This window comes from Xenopus laevis, chromosome 3L, assembly GCF_017654675.1.
Source record: "Xenopus laevis strain J_2021 chromosome 3L, Xenopus_laevis_v10.1, whole genome shotgun sequence".
In the NCBI taxonomy this organism is placed as follows: Eukaryota; Metazoa; Chordata; class Amphibia; order Anura; family Pipidae; genus Xenopus; species Xenopus laevis.
The window spans coordinates 37,823,186-37,847,529 of record NC_054375.1 but is presented as its reverse complement, the minus strand read 5'-3'; the positions used below and the strand labels follow the sequence as shown (position 1 = coordinate 37,847,529).

The 24,344-nt window shown below is 37.2% G+C and overlaps 1 protein-coding gene across 1 annotated transcript in view; it reads right to left on the bottom strand.

Annotated features, from left to right (window-relative positions):
- Positions 1-24,344, bottom strand: part of adamts2.L (ADAM metallopeptidase with thrombospondin type 1 motif 2 L homeolog) — a 112,232-nt gene that overhangs the window by 58,426 nt on the left and 29,462 nt on the right. The window contains exon 4 of the mRNA XM_041586144.1: positions 5,298-5,500. Within this exon, the coding sequence (XP_041442078.1) occupies positions 5,298-5,500 (203 nt within the window). The remainder of the gene's footprint in view (positions 1-5,297; positions 5,501-24,344) is intronic.

Here is a 24,344-nt window from a genome sequence, read left to right as displayed (position 1 = left end):
TTCTCAGAAAAAAGCTTGAATGTCAGGAAGGCTGCAAACAACTCCAGATTAATTCCGTCATGGACGTCTCCCATTGACTTAAACAGCAATTCGGCAGGTTTAAGGTGAATAGTCTAATTTGAGTTCTTAAAAGGCCAGTGTATAATAAATCCAATTTGAATTTTTAAAAAAACTCGAATCAAATCTGAATAACTCCCTAGTCCAATTTGATAGTTTTGACCATAAAAAAACTCAAAAATTCGAATTTTCAATTTGACCCTTGATAAATCTGCCCCTAAGCGTTAATCCATAAAAAAAGATGCATGACAAGGTAATAAAGTATATCTGGAATGGAAAGCCCCCTAGGGTCAACCAGCAAACCTTATTTGCATCTAGAGCACAGGGGGATCTGGGCCTCCAAAATTTGACTTACAATTACTACGCCGCACAGCTAACGGCGATCCTATTATTACACTTGGGTCAGGAGGGTCCTCAGTGGGTATTGAAGGAAAATGATCTTAGTACTCCCTATACAGCTGAAGCATTGGTTTGGTCTACATCTCGAAGACAGTCTTTAACCATTAGTCCAAGTCTAGAAGCCACTTTAAAAGTGTGGGATAGAATTAAGTACTCCTCCAAGCTAATGTCACTTTGGGCTCCAGCGACCCCTCTGTTCCAGAATCCGGATTTCATTCTTGGCCAAAATCCAGTACTTTTTCAGTGGTGAAGCTCAAATAACACCAGGATCTATAACTGCTATACCGTAAGGGGACCATTGTCCTCATCCAATTTACAGAGTTTACATGACCTTCTGATATCAGAATCGTTTAGAGCATTACAGGTGTTACATTATATATCTTCAGTAAAGGCCCACTGGGAAACAGTTGAGCACAACATTGAAATGTGGTGCATTCGCCCTTCCAATCAGACTGGTATGGTCTCTATTTTATATTCAGCTCTTAACAACCTATCCAACCATAGGGAACATGCTTATGTCCGGGCATGGGAGAAGGACACATCAGTTACCCATGATACTGATGTCTGGCAGAAATGCTGGGACATCCCCAAATCAAGCTCTATCAACACTTATTGTTGGAAGCATCATATAAAGTACTATTCAGATGGTATCTGAAACCTGATAGAATAGCAAAAGGTATTGCTTCAGTGGATCCAAACTGCTTCAGAGGCTGCCAACAAATCGGCTCAATGTATCACATACAGTGGACGTGCCCTAGGGTGGTCCATTTTGGATTAGAATTCATACTGTTATATTCTCTGTTTTTCACGATAATATTTATGGCCGCAAAGCAAACCATAGCTAAAGGTTGGAAATCCGGCTCCATTCCCCTTTTGGCCTTTAAACACAAAGTAGATTGGATTATGGTGAATAGCTTTCTTAATAACATCCACAATAATTTTTTTAAAAGTTTGGCAACCATGGTTGGATTACAGATGCTGTGACCCCACTACAAGACAGCTTCTTTCAATATGACTTGTATTATGTATTTAATACCTGGTTTTGTTCGTACTGGCAGGTGTGATAGGTTCACTACTGTAGGATATATGCTTGATGTCCGAGAGGGAACTATGGATCATTGCCTAGTGTAACATACATTTTTACTTTATTGGTCTCAGTCTAGGACTCTCTGACATATAGGTGTTGTGTATGCAATGGTAGATTTCTTTTCTTGTTTATGTTTAAGTAAACTTATTATGATAATGTTAGAGCATTATATGTAAAACTATATGCTTTATACATGTTTCAGTACATCGTGTAATATTTCAGTCTTGCATGAATATTGTATGTTTTAAAATGCAATAAAAAACTATTTTTTATGTAAAAAAGAACTTTTTTACTTTAGAAGACACTGACTGACATTGCCTCTAGTTGCACAAACTATTATCCACAAGAAATGTGAGGGTAGGGGCCCTCGCAAGAGACAACTTTCTTTCCTCATAGTTTAATTGGTCACTTCCTATCATCAATTTGGTTGCACATCTCTCCAGCTCATTAATATCCTTCTTTAAGACTGGAGTCCAAAACTGCACCGCATACAAAAGAAGAGGCTTTACCAAGCTATAGAGAAGCAATTATGTTTTAAACCCTTGAGTCAGTGCCCTTTGACTGACACTGGCTCTAGTTGTACAAACTGTTATCCACAAAAAAAGAAGCAGGTAGGGGCAGGATGAGGACATGCCTCCCACAAACTGAATATCATGAAATGACAAATTACTAGCAGTGGGTGACGGACCTGTTCCTGCAAATGACCAGGTAAGGGAGCTTAAATCAGGGTGACTCCTGAAAATACGGGTGAGTTCATAGCATGTTCAGGATTACAATTCACAAATGAATTTCTCTAAAAAGCATCGTACTCCATCCCCAGAACTGTGAATTCAGGCCTCTAGCCATTGTTACATACTTTTATAGCATCCTCCCTACTTGTAACGATAAATAAGTGGAATCTGGCTAATCTGTGGGCTGTGCAAGCTTTCAAAAATGCTCACTTTTGCACGTACTGTTTCCTATCACAGGACAAAGGACAGGCACATGATGACAAGCTAAGTTATAGCTGCTGTACCTATTGGCCCTTGCCCACAGAGAGCATACAAATCACAAGTCACACATCATATAGACAAAAATAACATTCTCTGCAGTTCAACTAGCATCCAAATTTCCACACCCTCAGTTTTGCTTATATTAGAAATACGCCCCTTTCAAGCCTGATCATCTCAGCCCTTTTTTCCATAGACTTGCATTAGGACAAATGCTTGGTATTCAGCCAGACCACATGCAAACAAATCCAATATTCACAGATGATACCATTCATTCAGTTCCAATCAAATGTTATTAATCAAAAGTTTATGTCTCAGAGAACAATGTGCATGATTACAACGGAAGAACACTTATATTATCTTCTGCATAAGGGACTTAATACTATTTTAAGTTTGCCATACCTCCCAGACTATCATTATTAACATGCTCATTGATTATTCTCTTCCTGATATATTGCTCATTTGGGATGGGGATGATTGAACCATTGCTATGCTGTGGCTTTGAGTGTTACACGTATAAATAAAGCCTTTAGAATTAAGCTGACTACTCTTCGTATGTGTGCTCCTTGTTGACAGGAGATGTTGGTGCTTATAAAGCCATTTCTACATTGTGAGCATGGAGTTTGTAAGGACCTCGATTTTGAGTTTGTGATGGTATGTGATTGATTTTGTGAAGCCAAGTTAAAGCTTAACAGACAATAAACCTTTCAACTAGCTCTTTTGGACAGGGTTCTCTTTACTTCTTGTACTGGTTATTGTTTGTTTTTGTATGTAGTGTTATGTTTCATGTATACAGCCAGTATATATATTACTATAAATACATGTTATTCATAATAGAATGCTGTTTACTTGTGTGCGTCTGTCTCTATGGGGGGGGGAGAAAACACTTAAGCTGGCCATAGACTCAAAGATCCGCTCGTTTGGCAATCTTTCCCCGATATGCCACTAACGGAATAGCTATATCGGGGGTAATTCGAACGTTCGGCCGTATGGCCGAATGATCGAATTACGATACGCCAAGGGGCTCCGATGGGTCAGGTAAAAATCAAACCTTCCCTGATCGATATCGTGGCCAGACCCATCGGAAGCCCCCAATCACGGGCAGATAAGCTGTCAAATTGGTCCAAATGACCGATATCGGCAGCTTTATCTGCCCGTGTATGGTCACCTTAACAAACACCAGGAGAGAAAGATAGAGACCTACTGTATGATCTCCAAAGGAACTGGAGACTAATCTCTCATTCTATTTTGCACCAGTGAGAAATGTCTTTTCAGTAGCGCCTGCAATTCTGTTGTTTTAAAATCACTGATATGTTCTGATTTATTGATATTAACACTACATTTGGAGCGATGTGATGCTTTCCCGTATGTGCTGGCAAAACAGCAAGAAAATCAAGTTGCATTCCTAAAAATGTTATTGTCAAAAACTGCTTTCCTGGCTCCGCATATGCTGATCAGAACACGCAGGCTAACAGGCCCAAAGAAAACATGGAGCTGGACTCCCTTACTCTAAAGGAAGTATTTCCCCTCCCTTAGCACTCCAGCACTTGTACCTGTACCAGTGGTAAACAAGCCCTACAATGCATTGTAAAAACACTTGACCCGTTCTCGCATTTTGCAAAATGACAAATCCTACGTTGAGATTTTTTTGACCTGTGATATTTGCATTTCAGACCACTTATAGGAACAGTAACACCAACAAATGACAGTGTTTTTAAGGAATGACAATATAATGTTGTGTTGCCCTGCATTGGTAAAACTGGTGCATTTGCTTCAGTAACTTTGCTATAATTTATATAAATAAGTTGCTGTGTAGCCATGGGGGCAGCCATTCAAGCACATGATACACAGTAAACAACAAATACGTTCTAAAGAATCCCATTGTAAACTACAGAGCTTATCCGTTATCTGCTGTGTATCCTGTGCCTTTTCTCCTTTTTCAATTTCGAATGGCTGCCCCCCCCCCTGCCCCATTTAAAGCACTGTTGTATTTCTGTATTTCTGAAGCAAACACACCAGTTATACCAGTGCAGGGCAACAATACACTATATTATCATTCCTTTAAAACAATTTCATTTTTTGGTGTTAGTGTTCCTTTAAAAGTAGCTTATATTTGTGACTTTTTACATTACAAAAACATAGCAATAATAATTGAAAACTAAAAGATGCTGTTTGTACAAGTATTTACCCTAATTTCTCTAATTTCAAGAATACTATGGCGGTGGATCTCAGATTCCTTATGAATTAGTTAACAGTTTGTGCTTTCCAAAGGATAAAAGCAATGAGCCCTCACCTGCCAGGATCTGTCCCCTTTTTTCACTAAAAACATGGCGGGTGAGCAAGGGATGTGTAGCGGAGGAGACTAAGTTCTTTTTCATAGGCAGCCTGGCCTGAAGAAAAAATGCCTCTGATTCAGGCAATTGTTATTGTTCATTTACATGCTCTCACCTGCCTCTGAACATCAACACCTGAGCAGCTGATATCCAACCAATCATCAGTGCTTGCATGCTATATACAGGCAGGCATCAGGCTATGAATGAATCACATTTGTGGAACCAGCGCTCAGTTAGCCATCATCCTGCCATTACACACATGACTTGACTAGCCAATGATGTGTAGACTAGGCTAATTATATCATAGAAAATGGTGGCATTTAAGGGCAATTTACTACTATCCTACATTTGTTAGTATGCCTAGTGAGCATGATATTTAATTATGCTACTTTTAGTAGTTTTAATACCTTTGACATATTAACAAATACTCACAATATTTAAGAGCGTCAGAAGGTATTTCTGAACATTTTCCTTTCCGTGGAATTCTACGACAGAGTTATCAACTCCGAGAAGAATTTCAATGTTATAGGCATCATCGCTTGCGTGTCTCCGAGTTCTTTTCCTCGAAATATTGACTTGTTCTTGAACATTATCGATGATATTTTCCAAGAGATTTGATTTATGCTGCGAGGTCTCTGAAATAAAACACAAATACAGTCATCTACACAAGCTACAAGCTAATGATCTGCGTGGACACATAACAAGAAGAGATGTCAAAGCTATTATTTTTATTAAACCTTTTAAATTTCATATACAAGTGAGTGCTAATGGTTCCAGTAATAACAAGCCCTCAGTACTGCCCTCTATCTCACTATGCTGGGCAATTTTATTGTCTTGTATAATTTTGGGTTAATGGGAATTAGAAATGCATGCCACACTGCTAGGGCATCAACTGCAAAGCTACTATGTGGAAGCAGAAATGCTGTGCAGATGTTCTTTGGGTGGAACACCTTGCAGTTCTAAATTCATCTTAGGAAGTTTATAAATATAAATCTACAGAGATAGAGATTTCTGGGAAGATTTATCAAGTGATGGGGTGGGTGTGTCTATGTAAGTGTGCTGGGTTTCATTTGAAGGGCTGGAACTTGATGGACTTTGGTCTTTTATTTAACCCAACCCAACTATGTAACTATGTGAGATTACAGCTCACCACAGAAAAACTCGTATCAAATTGTAAACTCTTTCGTTCAACCATTGATGTTACAGGGTAAGTTTTAGTTCCTTTTTCAAGCTGATTACAATGAAGCTGTGGTGTTCTCTGACATATATATTTATTACACAAGAGCCATGAATTATATCCTTATAAACAGTGCTTAGTGGTGTCATTGGTTATGATCGGAGCTTATCGATGTCATTTCTGTCACATGACTCACTGAAACTTCTGTATTATAATAAAGTACCCCTTGTTGCAAAATATGAGGATAATAGGAGGAGTCACCTCGGAGTTCCATCACCTGTATAAAAACACTTGGTTTCATTTGGTGTTTTTATATGTTCATGGAACCCCTCAGTCACTTATAATATCCTTATATTTTACAAGAGGGGGTACTTTATTCACTATATATATATATATATATATATATATATATATATATATATATATATATATATATATATATATATATATATATATATATATATATACAGTATTCAGCCCATAGATCAAATGACCATCTGTGTGTGAGGTGTTAATAAAGTCATTCTGTATATACAGGTATGGGATCTGTTATTCTGTTAATCCTGAAAACCCAGAATTACGGATTTACAAAGTTTCCCTTTTCAGTGTAATAATAAAACAGTAGCTTGTACTTGATCCAAACTAATATATAATTAATCCTTATTGGAAGCAGAACCAGCCATTTGGGTTTACTTGATGTTTACATGACTTTCTAGTAGATTTAAGGGATGAAGATCCAAGTTACAGAAAGATCCGTTATCCGTAAACCCCTGGGTCCCAGCAATATGGATAATAGTTCCCATATCTGTACAAGGGGGCATGCAAGGGACAAACAGATAAGGTACAGGATGGCATGCTTCAAAGTGGCTGAATATAAATTAGGACTACATTGGTGAAGTGTAAAATAAAAGTGATTTCATATGATCAATTAGTCCAGTGTCTCCAAACACATCTGTATTTCTGACTTGGTGCAGGCAGTTCTTAATCTACATTATTAGCCATAAATCCAAGGCACAAGTCCAGTCCCTTCTTTAGAAATTTGTAAGTTTTCATTAATTTGCATCCCCATGCTTTTCTATCATTTTCATTATTAAAAGATTCTTAAATTAATTTATGAAGTGACGATTCTGAAAATCCTATAGAAATGAATAGAAAGTGGGATGGGAGGATCTTTAATTGAAGTTCCCCCTAAAAGCACCACTAATATTTTCTATTGGAAAAAAAACACCCATGGCTAGATAATAAATTAAAGTAGAATTGTTGGAAAGGCTACACGTAAAAATAAAGTGATCTAAAGAAAAGCATGCTGCATCAGGAGCATGTGAAGCAGACCTGCCTGCCAATATATTATAGCTCTATTTTTATAAATATTTAAGATTAAAAGATTAAGTGCTGAACATATTAACAGATCCTCCTTAGACTTGAGGAGAAACATATACCAGTGATCACCCCATACCACCTCTGTTTCCTGCCAGGCACATTACTTGCATTCACCTATCATTGGGCATTTGGAGCAGATTTTAGCTGAGAAATGCAAACAAGTCTTTGGGATCTGGACAGCCAGATGCAATTTAAGTGGACAGCAGGAGAGAGAAACTGCATTGGGCGACTGGATTTGACCAAATCCAAATACCTGACCAAACTCAAACCAGGTCACTACTGAATTTTTTTTCTGCACGCTTCACTCACAATGATATTTTTTCCTGGGCCTACTTTGCATTATGCAAAGTTATAATGGTTTTGTTTTGCGGATACATATTGTGGAATGCAAGATATTTTAATCCCGGAAAACTTTAGGGTGAAAAGTTTAAAAGCATCTGCCTCATGCCATTAAACCATAAGTCAATGTCTTTGTTTACAGAGCCAGCACAAATGTTTAAATGTCCTTCTATAAACCATGTAAAAGTATTCGAGATACAGGTATGGGACCTATTATCCAGAATGCTCAGGACCTGTGGTTTTCCGGATAGCGGCTTTTTCTGCAATTTGGATCTTTGTACCTTAAGTCTACTAGAAAATCATGTAAAAATTAAATAAACCCAATAAGATGATTTTGCTTCCAATAAGGATTAATTATATCTTAGTTTGGATCAAGTACAAGGTACTGTTTAATTATAACAGAGAAAAAGGAAATCACTTTTTAAAATTTGGATTACTTGGATAAAATAGAGTCTATGTGAGACAGCCTTTCCGTAATTTGGAGCTTTCTGGATAACGGATCCCACATCTGTACTAGGTTATATTTTAACAAATATTCCAAATTGACGTTTTTCAAACAGTTATTTACAGTAATTGCAATTTGTTTAAGCACTGTGCCATACTCTTAAAGAATTAATTAATTTTAATAAGACTTTAGATCGAGTTGACAGCTTTTATTGGCCCATGTAGGCCAAAAAACATACGTTTTATACAATATATATATATATATATATATATATATATACATACAGTCATATGAAAAAGTTTGGGAACCCCACTTAATTCTTTGGAGTTTTGTTTATCATTGGCTGAGCTTTCAAAATAGCAACTTCCTTTTAATATATAACATGCCTTATGGAAACAGTAGTATCATAACAAAATTAGACAGGTGCATAAATTTGGCCACCCCAACAGAGATATTAACTCAATACTTAGTTGAGCCTGCTTTTGCAAATGTAACAGCCTCTAGATGCCTCATATAGCCTTTGATGGATTCTGTCTGGATTCTGGATGGAGGTATTTTTGTCTTGAATAACAGGATAAGAAGCACACCATCCTCCGGCTTTGCCTTTAAAACATTTTATTACAGCGGAAAAGTAACACAAGCTTTTGGGGAAAACCCCTTCCTCAGGTGCAGGATGCACCTGAGGAAGGGGTTTTCCCCGAAGCTCGTGTCATAGTTCACAATAAAATTTTGTTCCAATGATATTCACAAGTTCTGGATCAGAACCTTAAATGATGATGTTGATTGTGACTAAATGATTGTCAAGCAGCTAGTGTTGTAGCTCATTGCAGGATATTTTATTCAAGAATCTCTATTGAAGAAATTTGGATGTGCATGAGGAGTAAGTGCATGTGTTTAAAGTTACAAACTAAAGCAAAGGACTGCGTAACTTGTTGGCGCTTTATAAATAAATGATGATGATGAAAAATGATGATGAAGTGAGAGGAGCATCAAACATGCTCTGCTCACATATTTCCCTTAAAGTGGACCTTTCACACTGACATAAAAAGCTATATAATAAAAGTTATTTTCAAATTAAACATGAAATCCAAATTCTGATTTTTATTAAAGCATTCATAGATGTTGTAAAGCTGTTACATTAGCAATTCGCTAGTCTCTCGGCACTATGCCAGACCTCAATGAATCCTGAAAAATTAAGTAAAGAGGTTTGGCAATTACAGAGCTAAGCTCGCTAAGTACCCTGGGATGAATACCATCTGGCCCCAGACCTTTGTTAATCTTAACATGTTCTAGTCTCTTTTGAATTTCCTCATTTGTGAACCATGCACCATTAGTTGTATTACTAGAATTGGGACTATTAATAAGGAAACCTTCAGTAACTGGTTCCTCATTTGTGTAGATACTTGGGATCTTGGGTTTTCTGGATAAGGGACCTTTCTTAATTTGAAGCTCCATACCTTAAATTATTTAAGCATAAAATAAATTCAATAGGATTGTTTGCCACCAATATGTATTCATGCTGCTTAGTTACCATCAAGTACAATGTAATGTTTTATTATTTCTGTGAAATGAGAATTTTTTTTTTTACATTATAATTATTTGCTTAAACTTGACTCTATGGGAGAATGCTTTCATCTAATTTAGAGCTTTCTGGATAAAAGGTTTCTAGATAAAATACCCCATACCTGTCAGACTCTCCATAACCTATACATATTTGGTATTGGTGTACTGGGGAGATATGGGGATTCCAAATCAGTTCTATTTTTGAGCAAATAATAAAAAATATTTCTGATATGTTTCTGTATATAATGAAAAATGTGTTCTTTTGTTTTGGTATTTATAGTCCTATATCTTGTTACAATACAGGAATTACAATTCAGGCAGATTGAAAAAGCTTAGGTTGTCCTGAAAATGAATGATCAGCTTATTAATTTTAAGAAAAAGGGATAGGATAAAAATGATTGAGGGTTCTGTTCCAAGAATCAAAAATAAAAAGGTCACTACCTAACACCTGGTAAGCTTTTTTGCAGGAAAACTGCAATCAGCAAAAGAAAAAAAAATTGTTTAAAAATTGCTTGAGTGTTGATTATTCTGCCAGTGAATGGGTTAAGAAGTGAGCAAAACAGGCAAGTTCTAAACGGAATATCAACATTACAACACATTTTCCTGCTCAGTGGCTTACTAGTAACCCTGCAATACTGATGTGATTGTCATTAAACAATTGCAGACTCTACAAAGATGGTTATAATATTTTTCTTTCATGTATCATGGCTGTATGATAAAGGTCCTCTTTTATTTCTACTGACAAAGTGGAAATAATACTATTGCTAAAGAATACTGACAATCTGAACCTTTAGTGAGCGCCATATATAGAATTTTTATTACCTTCACCTTGCCCTCTGTGGCTTTAGATTGCTATGGCAACGTATAATGTGTGACTGATCTATGTCTATTTATCAACTTTGTTCTTGAAAATACAGATAAAATGGATCTCATATTGGTTTTAGTTTTTTCTGTATCCCGTTGCCTTTTCTTTCTTTTTTTTACATACCTGACTAAAATAATGAAACAAGACAGCCTATATATATATATATATATATATATATATATATATATATATATATATATATATATATATATATATCCTTCCACAGAATAAACCGCACTCACAGGTCTTGTTCAAAAGTGAAAAGGTGATTTATTTTCAACGTTTCAGCCCCTCCACTCGGGCCGTCTTCAGGAACGGCCTGAGTGGAGGAGCTGAAACGTTGAAAAAAAAAAATCACCTTTTTACTTTTGAACAAGACCTGTGAGTGTGGTTTATTCTGTGGAAGGAAATATTCAATGACATTTAACCAGCACCCAGGTAGCTGTATGGATGTTTTTCCCAAATGGGACTGTATTTATACAGTCCCGTACTCCAAGTTCAGTGAAATATTACATAGTAAGTAAGGTTGAAAAAAGACACATGTCCATCGAGTTCAACCTTTTTTTATATATATAATACACAAGAGCCTTGAATATATTGTAAATTATATCCTTATAAACGGTGAGTTCTGATGTCATCAGTTATAAACAGTGAGTTCTGATGTCATTTCTGTCACATGACTCACTGAAACTTGTGTATTATAATAAATAAAGTACCCCCAGTTGTAAAATATGAGGATATTAGACGTTACCTTCGGCCTCGTGTTTTTATATGGTCATGAAACTCCTCGGTAACTTATAATATCCTTATATTTTACAAGAGGGGGTTCTTTATTCACTATATTAACTACCTATCTGCCAGTTGATCCAGAGGAAGGCAAAAAACCCATCTGAAGCCTCTCCAATTTGCCTTAGAGGGGGAAAAATTCCTTCCTGACTCCAAAATGACAATCGGACTAGTCCCTGGATCAACTTAGACTATGAGCTATTACCCATAACCCTGTATTCCCTCACTTGCTAAAAAGCTATCCAACCCCTTCTTAAAGCTATCTAATGTATCAGCCTGTACAACTGATTCAGGGAGAGAATTCCACATCTTCACGGCTCTCACTGTAAAAAAACCCCTTCCGAATATTTAGGTGGAACCTCTTTTCTTCTAATCGGAATGGGTGACCTTGTGTCAGCTGGAAAGACCTACAGGTAAATAAATCATTAGAGAGATTATTATATGATCCCCTTATATATTTATACATAGTCATCATATCACCCCTTAAGTGCCTCTTCTCCAGTGTGAACATCTCCAATTTGGCCAGTCTTTCCTCATAGCTAAGATTTTCAATACCTTTTACCAGCTTAGTTGCCCTTCTCTGTTCCCTCTCTAATACAATAATGTCCTGTTTGAGTGATGGAGAGCAAAACTGTACGGCATATTCTAGTTGGGGCCTTACAAGTGCTCTATACAGTGGAAGAATGACCCCCTCCTCCCTTGACTCTATGCCCCTTTTAATACAGCTCAAGACCTTATTTGCCCTTGATGCTGCTGACTGGCCTTGCTTGCTACAGCCAAGTTTATCATCTACAAGGACTCCAAGGTCCTTTTCCATAATGGATTTGCCTAGTGCAGTCCCATTAAGGGTATAAGTGGCTTGGATATTTTTACATCCCAGGTGCATGACTTTACATTTATCAACATTGAATCTCATTTGCCACTTAGCTGCCCAGATTGCCAGTTTGTCAAGATCATGTTGCAAGGATGCCACATCCTGGATAGAATTAATTGGCCTGGATAATTTTGTGTCATCTGCAAACACTGATACATTACTTACAACACCCTCCCCTAAGTCATTAGCATTTATTCATACTTGTGCATCACTTGTATGAATAAAATCCAATATACAGTATATATATATATATATATATATATATATATATATATATATATATATATATATATATATATATATAGACATATATATATATATATAGACATATATATTTATAAAACACAATCCCTTTTGCAAATTAAAGGAGATCTGTCACCCAAAATTTTTTTTCATAATCCTATTTTATCACATTAGTCAAGAAAAATGAACTTTAATTACACTATATAAATTATTTGAATCTTGTTTCCTTCAGTCTGGGAATTCATAATTCTAGCAAGCAGGCAGGAACCATTTTATGGACACTGTTATTAAGACAAGCCTTGTATCATCTCAGAATCTTGTTTGTGCACCAGAATGGGGGACCCGATGTCCATCCCCATGCACTGGCTACACAATTAAGCAGTGACTGCTAAGAAGTGCTGAATGCAAAGTGAAAATAATTGCTTGCCCCACCTCTATGCCTAAGGCATAGAGGAGGGGCAGGCAATATTTGATTGACAACTTATTTTTAAGTTTACAACAGCTATGAATGCTTTAATAAAAAATAGAAATGTGATGTCATGTTTAATTTGAAAAAGACTTTTATTATACAGATTTTTGTGTCTGGGTGACAAGTCCACTTTAAACTGATAAAGAAAGCTCATTTATGACTGCAGGTTAATATTGTATGGCTGTGATCTTCAGACCCTCAGGTGGCACTGTATTATAAACAGACACAATTCAGTAGTGAAAATTAGAGCATGGGCTAAGGAATACGGTACTTCCAAACCCATTGTGTTTGATCACCATTCGTCATGCACAAAAGTAAGTCAAACGCAGGATCCTATATAAACACAGGATCCAGAAACACTGCCCTGAGAAACAAGTGGAAAATGAAAAACTGTCCTGCCGTTTGCTGAATTAGTACCCAGTTCAGCATCCATGATGGTATGGGGGGCTTATTCTTAGATAGACCACTGTACCACAGCACTCTGACATACATAAAGGGATTCTGTCATAATTTTATGGCTAAATTACACTGTTCCTATTGCAAATAATTCACTCTACTATTTAAAAAACAATTCTTGAACCAACAAATAAATTTTTTAGCTGTAATATTGGTGTGAGGGCAGCCAACTCAGTTCCTTATGCCTGATTCTGAGCTTTGAGAAGGAGCCACAAGGATAGAACTGCTTTGAGACAGATGTTGTTTCTCCCCTTTCCATTGTATATACCACCTAGCTCAACTTAGTGGTAGATAGCACCCATGCAGGAAAAAAAGCAGGGATTTTCCTGCTTCGATGCTATTCTCATGTCTATCACTACGCAGGCTAGCAATGCAAACAAATCCTTCAGCGGAGGTGTCAGGTAGCTGTTATATGGTAGCTACCAGAGGGGGTGATATCACTCCAACTTGCAGTACAGCAGTAAAGAGTGACTGAAGTTTATCAGAGGCGAGCACAAGTAACATGACCTGAGGGCTCCTGGGAAACTGACAATATGTCTAGCCCCATGCCAAATTCAAAATTAAATATAAAAAAAATGGATTTCAGTGCAGAATTCAGCTACAGCAGCACTATTAACTGGTGCATTTTGAAAAAAAAGCATGTTTTCCCATGACAGTATCCCTTTAACTCTAATTTACGCATCCTATCCATAATATCTAGCATAAATATCATCGTTTTCCCCTTTAGAATATTATTAGGCTCTCTGTGCTCTATGCCATATCTTGTCTCCCATCTATTTTATTACTCAAGCCTGTAGCTTAGGTCATATTTTCCAACTAAAAGCCCTAAGAGCCATCTTCCCCACAAGAACAACAGCAGCCACCCTTTAATTTGGGGGTGACATATCAAGCAGAGCCCTTACAAAATGATGCTAGGTTTACAATAAAGCCACGGAATTACTGTACTGCTTCATTTGACTGTTTAACTATAAATTGCATGCCATGTTAGTTTATCTGTCTACTACTATTTTAAGGGTATCTAATGCCTTTTCCCAATGTAACAAATGAAAAAAAAAAAAATCAATCTTATTAAAGCAAAAAAAAATATAGTTCCATTTATAGTCTTTATTGTTACCCTTTTTCAGGCTGTTACTCCTCTTATGGGATATATCTATCATCCCATCACTAGAACAAGCTGTCAGACAGTGTCTTCATGCCTGGTACAATTCAAAGTTCCTAAGTTTGGGCTGCTTCAGTCACAATTTCTGCCAGAGCTATACATTGTCGAGTACATACTGAGGTCATGTACATTTATTTTTTAAATATACTGAAAAGTCTATTATTTTCTCCTTCATGGTGTCCATGTCTACCACCCAGTGTCTTAATAATGGTTGTCTAAAGCATCTGAGGTATTTATTACAAAGCTACATAGTTTTGGTGGAAAACAGTCTTTTATTTACAGTTCTATCAACACATTTGTCACAAATTAGCTGAATTCCTATTAGCACTTTGTGTTCTATCTTCACATCGTGGATTTTCTCCAAGAAACTGATAACATTTCCCAGAATGCATAATTAATGCAAGCCTTATTTTATTGCATAAGCTTTAACTGTTCAATCTGTATCTATGTTTAATACTTGTTCCATATATTCTTTACTACCTACGGTGAACTTGAAGAGTTTCTGTGTATTCTCCTCTAGCCTTGATGCTGATGTGAATAGTTAATTTTATCTCCTGGTGAAAGTGGGGTTGCCTAGCAACATGTAAGGTGCCGATATTAATGAAGAGATAGAGCAGACATTAGCAGTGCTAAAGTTCAGATAACGAAGAACATTGTTTTCTCAATGTTGTTGTCTGGGCTAAATTTTGATCTGTTTAGAATATCCCCCCAAGAAATCTATATTGTGTAGAACACTAAGCATTTAGCAAGTCAACAAAGCTGTGGCCTTTTCTGCTCCTTGGACAAAACACGACTGTACTCTATGGCTAAAACTCCAAGCCCGAGAGCTCCTCTCTGGGAACTAGTGAAAAAACAATTGCTTAGCAGCATGTAAGAAACATATATTAATGGAAATAGAGCAAACATTGTCATTGTTTATGTTCAAGTTCTGATTAACATTTTTCAACAGTATTAGTCTTGCTCACTCTTCAATGTCCTCCTTGAAGACCATGTTGAGTAGAAGACTCGGTGAGCTTTGCAATAAAGCTGAAAATAGATCCTCTTTCTGTGGTTAAAACTAGAGTTCCCTGAAAGTGATAATTGTTACATGTGTCACTGATGTAGCTATCCTAAAGATTACCATAAATAAATAAAAAACAAGCCTACGTGTCTAGTACAAGCCTTGAAGGTTTCTTCATAATTAACAGTCCATTCCTCCACAAAGTATGCTTTGGTTTTTTTTTCTAAACATGAGCAAAATAAAGTTTTCTTTTTAACTAAAAAGCAGCAATGAAGAATTGTTTTGCTTTAACATTTACTACCTCCCTGTGATCGTGATATTTCCACTATATAAAGTGGTATATAGGTGCCACTGCTGTTAATTACAGGTTAATTTGTGACCTCCCACACATTCCAATGGGAGGCATCTCAAACCTTAATTTATATAAGCGTACAACAACAGAATTTCAGGATTCTGAAACTGCCTGTAACAAATGGAATCCCAAACCCAGAACTAACTCCAAGGTTCTGGTCTAAGTCCGCTATTCTGCCTGTAGCAGCCACCTTTGGCATCAGGTGGAGCCCTCCATTACTCAGATGCTGCCAGGTCTTAAAGGAATTGTTCAGTGTAAAAATAAAAACTTGGTAATTAGATAGGCTGTGCAAAATAAAACATGTTTCTAATTAAAAGTTAGGCAAAAATGTAATGTATAAAGGCTGTAGTGACTGGATGTCTAACATAACAGAACACTACTTCCTGCTTTTCAGCTCTCTTGGTTTACACTGACTGGTTACACTGGTTACCAGGCAGTAACCAATCAGAGACTTGAGGGGGGGCCACATGGGTCATATCTGTTGCTTTTGAATCTGAGCTGAATGCTGAAGATCAATTGCAAACTCATTGATCAGTTATGTCCCGTGTGGCCCCCCTTCAAGTCGCCGACTAGCTCAGAGTTAGAGAGCTGAAAAGCAGGAACTAGTGTTGTAGCTATTATATTAGACATCCAGTCACTCCAGCCTTTATACATGACATTTTTGCCAAACTAACTATATTAGAAACATTTTTTATTTCGCACAGCCTATCTATTTACACAGTTTTTATTTTTACACTGAACTGTTCCTTTAATGCGGGAGAACCAGGGAGAGAGTTCTGGATGAGCACGGGAACCAAACGTGTATGGGTGGGACGGAAGAGCAGTTAGCACAGTCAAGGAACAGTCTGGGTCAAACCACACGTGTAACGAGGTCTCAATGCACATATCAGGAGCATGGTCGGGGTCACAAGCCAAGGTCATACACAGAACAGTGCAGTACAAAAATTGGAATACAAGAGAGTTGTCAGCCAGGCAGGGGATAGTTCAGGCAGCAAGAAGCAGTATCAGGGACAGGCAAGGATCAATACGCAGGCAACACATGCAGAACAAGTGATTAGGAAGCAGCAGGAACTTGGAAAGAACCTTTACATTGGGCAATGTATTACATACATAGTGCCATTTGAAATCCGCACCACTTTATGATGATGTCACTCGTCGCTCAGGAATTTCCAGAACTACCCGAAGTGCCATGCAACCTTGAAGAGTCGGTCATTCAGCTCGAACACTGATAGAAACAGGCGCCTGCCAGGTAATGTTCTTACACTGCCTCTTGATAGAAGTGTGGCCAAACTGCCTGCCCATATTATGAGCAGCCCAACTGCTCCTTATTCAGCTTCATTTTTAATTTGGCTAATTCTTTTTTTCTTTTTTTCTTTTTTTAAATTTTGCATTGTCTAAAGCTAAAAAAAGATGTAGCAGTCAGAATGCTTTCTTTTCTCTTTAGACTGAATCTCATTTCCTCTTATCTCCTCACAATGATCTTACAATACTACACTTCTTGAAATTGATAGTTAAAGGTTGATCTTCAGCAATATTTACTTAGGGACATACCTGTTATACAATACTAATTGCACACACATACATGTATATGGTCTATTACCTGGAATGCTATCTGTCTGTTGCTTGCTATTTTCATTGCTATTGTTACAAAGTAGCAGAAGGCAGCACAATTAACAGACCTGTGACAAATAATTCCAGGCATTGTGGGAAATTGGAAACTTTACTGCAGTAACGGAACAAGTAGTTCCCAAGCCCTGGTGCAGGAAGTGCACCTGGTCCCACCTACGGACGCATTTATTTGCGGCGGACTTGCGCCGTTCTGCTTGCCCTTCGGGGGGGTGTACCCTGGTGCAATAGCACCTACTGCACCCCCGGTAGTTCTGCCCCTGCTTCAATGGAGAAAACCTGAATTACATTACAAAAAAGTATGCGAAGCAAAGCCAAAAATAACTTTCAAACCACAAAAATGGTTATGGAATTAATGTACTGTATAGAGAAAAGTAGCTCTAAATTACATTTTCTTTCATTGGGCAACATTATATTTTTGTAGGGTTTACATCCTCTTTACATTGTAATCTGTTTATTCTGCCACAGATAGCCTTTATTTTATAATTCTTATTGTTACATCAGTCACATGTATCTACAAACTGTAGTGTAGGAAATGTTAATGAGCCATTCAGATAAAGGTTAATTGATCCTGCTTTGTCTTCTGGGACACAGTTCTTGTTCTTTGCCATGAAGGAAACAGCAAGTGTCATATGGGAATTAGGACATGGATTCCCTCGCACAAGCATAAAGATGATAATACGGTTTTCCAAAATAAAACATTTTATTCCAAGATTTCATTATTTTACACATTTTTCCAGGGTGTTTTTTGTAAAATTTGCAATTAGTCTATTTTGTTTTCAGGAGACTACTTTATCATAAAGAAGCCTATATCATTGGATGATGGCCATTGCCTGAACACTTATGTATATATATATTTATATATTATATATATTTGACATATCAGTTATATATAAATACAATAGAGTATTGGTTTGAGTTGCCTCATTTGTTCTAACAAATAGAAAAGCCCTTGGGTTATCTTTATGGTTTTCCACCATTGAAGCCAGGCAATTCAGTGGCAATCACCCTTTAGCTAAAAAAAATACAAAAGTTTGAGCTATCAGAAATCATATGAGCAGGAGATTTCCAAACAGGGTAGCAAAATGATAGATGACTCCAAACATGAGGGGGCTTTTTGCTGATCGCCACGTCATCAATGCTGCCCCTGACATCATCATCCCGCCTGCCTCCAACATCACCAGTCCCGCCCCCAACGTCACCTGCTCTGCCCCGTGTCCGGAGTTGAAGAAACAAAAAGGTGGCAATCCTAATTCCTTTAAAAGGGATGAAAACTTTAAAGATAAAATATTCCCTACTTTTATTAAAAAAATGCAATTCTAAGACACTTTCCAATATAAATTAAAATCACAATTGGCTTTATATTAATTTGTATTTCTCACTTATTAAAAGCAGCATTTGTCTGCCACTATCTGTAGTCTTAGTTCTTGAAACAGAAGGCAGCTCTCCTTCAGCCTAAACAAGTCTATTAATCAGCTGACTGCTGCTGCTACACTATTTCAAACGTCTGACCCACCAGTGCAAAGAGTAGCAAGGGACAGCCAGACACTTCTTATATTAACAGTAATTTACAAATAACAATAAGCCATTGCTTTTTTTTTTTAAATAAATGTTTATGAACAGCATTGTATAATGATATGTTTTTTAGTAACATTTCCTTGAAGAAACATGTCTAACTCTCATGTTCAAGCAAGCAGCATATAGAATTTCTCAAGCCTGCGAAATTCTCACATCTACTGTGAGCTCTAATATATAATATACCAGTAGGTCTTATTATTTAAGATTTAAGTAGTTATGGATTATTTGAAGTGATTAATTGGCTGCCCTGTGCCCAAGTGAATTTACATTTCATGGGGTGGATTTAATATTGTGTCAGGATTATTTTAATCATATGAATTTGAAGTGCATGTGAAATGTATGGGAATATCTCAGACACAATAAAGTGAACTTTTAAAGTATTATAGGGGATGATTTAATTGCATAAAAGCAAAATTGCACAAATGCCGTTTCCTTGAGCAACCAATCAGCAATAAGTTTGGATCAGACTACTACAAATTAGAACAGTGCTGGCCAAATTCTTTGCTAACAAGGGTCATAATTGCTATGGCTTTCAGGATGAAGGGCTGGTAATAGACATTAAAGGCAGAAAACAAGTTTACTATGTCCTTTTCTACACCACCTTTTAGACTACACACCCAGATCAATGTGGGGGTTATCAAACAGATGGAAATCTTCTCCAACTTCTACCGCAAAAGACAAACTTTCTATTTCTCAGTGTAACACAGGCAAATAGTATTTAGGGATGGGCGAATTTGACCTGTTTCGTTTTGCCAAAAATTCGCCACCGGCAAAATGTCGCCAGCGCTTATTATAGTTTATGGGCGCCCAAAAAATGTTGTCGTGCGGCGTCTATGGGTGTCATTTTTTCAGCAAAACAAGGCGAAAAAATTCGCCCATCCCTAATAGTATTCTGTCCTTGGACACACTTATTGCACAAGCACCAAAGGAAAAAACATGAAAAGCATAGGATCACCACACACAGCAAACCAAACGTTCATTCCAAACCTTTGAAGGCCCATAAATAACACAATAAAATGGACAATAAAAAAATATTTCATTATCAAAAAACATTCCCTGTAGGATCAGCAACCAATTAAAAATGCCCATTTAATTATGGCACAACGAAAAGTCAAAGAGCAGCAGTTACAGACTAATGGCTCCAGATCTTATCTGGAGCTAAACTTCTACCATGCCACTAAATGGCACTTTAGCTAGCTAAACTTCTGCCACGTCGATAATAAGTCAATAACAAGAGCAGGGGGTCAACTGCTAACAGAACCATTTCCAAGTAAATGAAGTTATATAAAGAGCACTCTCTAATAAGAAGCAGTTGTAATCATTTATAAAAAATATTTAAATAGTATATGCTTAAACGCAGGATACAATATTGTTAAACATGGTCATAATAGAACATCATACATTAGTTATATAGTTAATTTGGGTTCAACCATCTAAATGACCCCTCTGGGCATATTTACACACACACACACACATACCTATACAGACCAACCTATAACTATATATAACAATATATATATATATATATATATATATATATATATATATATATATATATATATATATATATATATATATATATATATATACATACTTACACCAATACCTATACTAACTATATATCTTAAGAGTCTTAAAATAATGAGTAACAAATAGTAATTTGTCAAAAAAAAATGATCGAATAGCACAGTCGAACTGGGCTAGCAGAAATCCCAGTGGGCCCCCTGTCTGTTTGCCTGGGGCAAAGGGATCAGTTTGCAGGTCAGGGTGCCTTTCATGGCTTGGGTGGTAGGGTTCATGGCTTGGGTGGTGGGGCTTTGAGGCAGTGGCCCCCAGAGTCCAGACACCCCAGTCCAACACTGTCCAAAAGACAAATGCAATTTAAAAATATACTTAATGGGAGACTCCAGAGCATACAGTGGTCAGCAGCAACCTAATACAAAACTATACAGTTTAAACAAAAAAGACCAAAACAATAATAATAGAGCTACTGTAATGTATCCCAGAAATGGGAGAAAATAAAAAAGCAATAGTCATAGATCACTACAGGTAGGAGTCTCCTTACTGCTACTGATCTTCTCATCTCAGTCCTCCATTCTCTTCAACCTTTTCTCATTCTTCTCTAGTTGCTAAAGAGAATCAGGTAAACATTCTTAATTGTGCCTCTATACTTTCAAAGCTATGAAATCTGAAGTGAAATGTATGTATACATGTTGATTTTGGGGACAAACAGACCAAAATTTAAGATCTCTATATTTTTGTCTATTTAAAACTTTACACCAATTTTGAAAATGTGTCTGGTCATCCCTCGATAAAAAAGATTAAAGCGGATTTAGAACTGTCCCTGAAAACAGAAATATGGTGGTACCACTCCAACAATTCTTGGATTATCAGTCATATTGTTACTTTCATCCAGTGCTAGCAAAAAGTAGGATGGACTTCTCACAATGTGGTGCAGCTTATCTGCAGTTTGTTGATTCATAACCATCTGTAAGGATTTACCCTGGTGGTCCAGTGGGCCAGCAGGGACGCAGCCATGCTCTCGGCGGGGATGCCCAATGCAGGCTTCTTCCTCTTCTTAGTGCCAGTTCTCTTATTTTGCCAGCAGAGCGCACTTCCAAGTTGTATGTGCCGTTCACGTGACGTCATCATCACACCGGGCGGTGTAATATTTGAATATTTAAAGGGGCTTTGAGCCCAAACTCATTGCCCGTTGTTAGGTCTAACTTGTTAGTATCCTGGTGAGATTTCTGTCTTGATTGATTCCTGTTTTGACCCTTGCCTGCCTGACTATTCTGAACTCTGACGATATTGACTCTTGCCTGCCTGACTACTCTTTCAACGCTGCCTGTACCAACCCCGGTCTGATTGACCTTGCTTGAACTCCACTTGTAGCGACCCTGGCCTGCCTGGATACGCTTTTCGTCTACTCCCTGAACTGTTGCCTTCTGTCCAAAGTAATTACCACCTGTAGTTCACCAATCCTGCAAGCTGGTGGTGCGTTCCTTCCGTTGACCCGGCCGGGTCCCTTAGCAACCAATGTGTAAAAGAAACGGATCCGCACACACACCGATTAATGCAGTCGGGGATTATCCCCTTTTATTCAGCCACCAAACATCAACGTTCGTTTTGGGGGGGAACACCCACCCTTCTTCAGCCTTCTGTCCAAAACCATGGAGACACACGTGCTCCTTTGCTCGTTCAGAACATCTGCTTTGCTCCTCTCAAGTTAAGACCTGGCGGCATCTGAGTAGCTTAGGGCTCCTCCTAAGGCCAAAGGCGGCTGCTACAGGCAGAAGATTGAGCAGTGACCAGAGAGCTTGGCACTTGTTCTGAATTTAGGGAGCCGTATGTGACTATAAGAAAGGAAACCATGTTTTTTGGACTGAAACTGCAGGAACTTTGTGAAGTAAACTGCAGGTGATCTCTAGTGAATGTATGGCACAACCGTCAACAGTCAGAATTAGTATTGTCAGAAATGTAGGGAGATTTTCAGGAGCTTCACTTCCTCTGCAATTATACCAATTATATCTCCTTCAGTTTGCCATACTTTTGTACATCTTCACCTGATTTGGCCCCATACATACTGAGCATTGGCCAACCAGATCATCCTGCAGGCCTACGGGGACAAGGACTGCATCAACATGCCAATGCATTGGAATTTTCAAATCGAAATAAAAATATGTAAAACATACACAACTATGTTTCATATAAATTCAAAAAGCATTTCTAAGTGAATTTTTTACATATTTACATATATATATATATATATTCCTATATCGTTTACAGCTTTTACCTTGAAACATCATTTTGTGATGATTTTTGCATTTTTACCTCTCATGAATAGGCAAAAAAAAATGCAGGTTCTATTTATTAGATAATGTACCATAGCATGTTTGTGCTTTGCACGGAAGTGCTGTTTGCCAATATGAACCTAAAGGAGCATTTTTCATATAAATTTAAAAGAATTTTAATGTAAAATATGTTTTATTATAATATGTGCTGCTGAATATACCAAAATGTAATATTTTTATTATTGTAGTGCTGACTCCTACGAGTCACTGGGCATCATTTATCAACACTGGGCAAATTTGCCCATGGTCAATAACCCACGGCAACCAATCAGATTGTTGCATTCATTGTTCTACTTGCAGTTGGCTTTAAAAAGCTAATCCCTGATTGGTTGCTATGGGTAACTGCCCATGGGCAAATTTGCCCAGTGTTAATAAATGAACCCCACTGAGTCAAAGGTATACTACAAACCAACGGTATACTACTGTACATGCTAGGCTACATCAGCTAATAAATAGAGAGAACTTGCATTTCTGAAATATAGGGATATGTACATGTCAATTTGATGCATTTCTTCGACAAGTCTCTTATTAGGATATGAACTATCTGTTAGTTAAGTTGTATGTGAGTAAATTATAATAATATGTATTTATTATATAGTGAATAATACCCCCTATTGTAAAATACAAGGATATTATATATCACAAAGGAGTTCCACGGCTAATTAAATATAGAATATTCATGGCTCTTGTATATTATAATGTTAATGAACTATCTGTGATCAAGTTCAAGGTGTCTTGTATGTTTAAACAGCCCAAGACAACAACTGAATAAAAGAGCAATCCTTTGATCTACTACGCAAGTCTGAAAAACTATTCATCTTCGAGAACAAAGTCAGTTGACAGCTAATAATCCATTGCAAGTATGAACACACATTGCCTTCTAATTAAACCTTGCCTTCAGCCAAGAGGCAAATAACTGAAGCGTGTAAGGCTTCCTAGGAACTGGTGTCTTGGCTGGAGGAGAGTATTTCTGTATTTGTAAAGGTTTTATAGTAGTTAAACTGAGAAGGCAATAGCAGAGAACAGACAGAAACCTCTGGAAAGTCACTTATTATTCCCTTCATTGCAGAAAAATATTTTATTTGGGGGGGATACCCCATTTAAATTGTCTGGTTTAAATGGAAGCTCTGATAACAATCCAAATGCAGGCATTTGCATCCATAGTATACTGTAGTGTAGTGTAAATCAGTTTCACAAGTAATATGTCCATATCATTTTTAAGATATTTAATTGCTTATTTGTGTGCTTCCTGAACCCTACATTTTTTTTCCTGTGCCACTCACACACCAGTAAAGAATTTTTGTAAAAGGGAT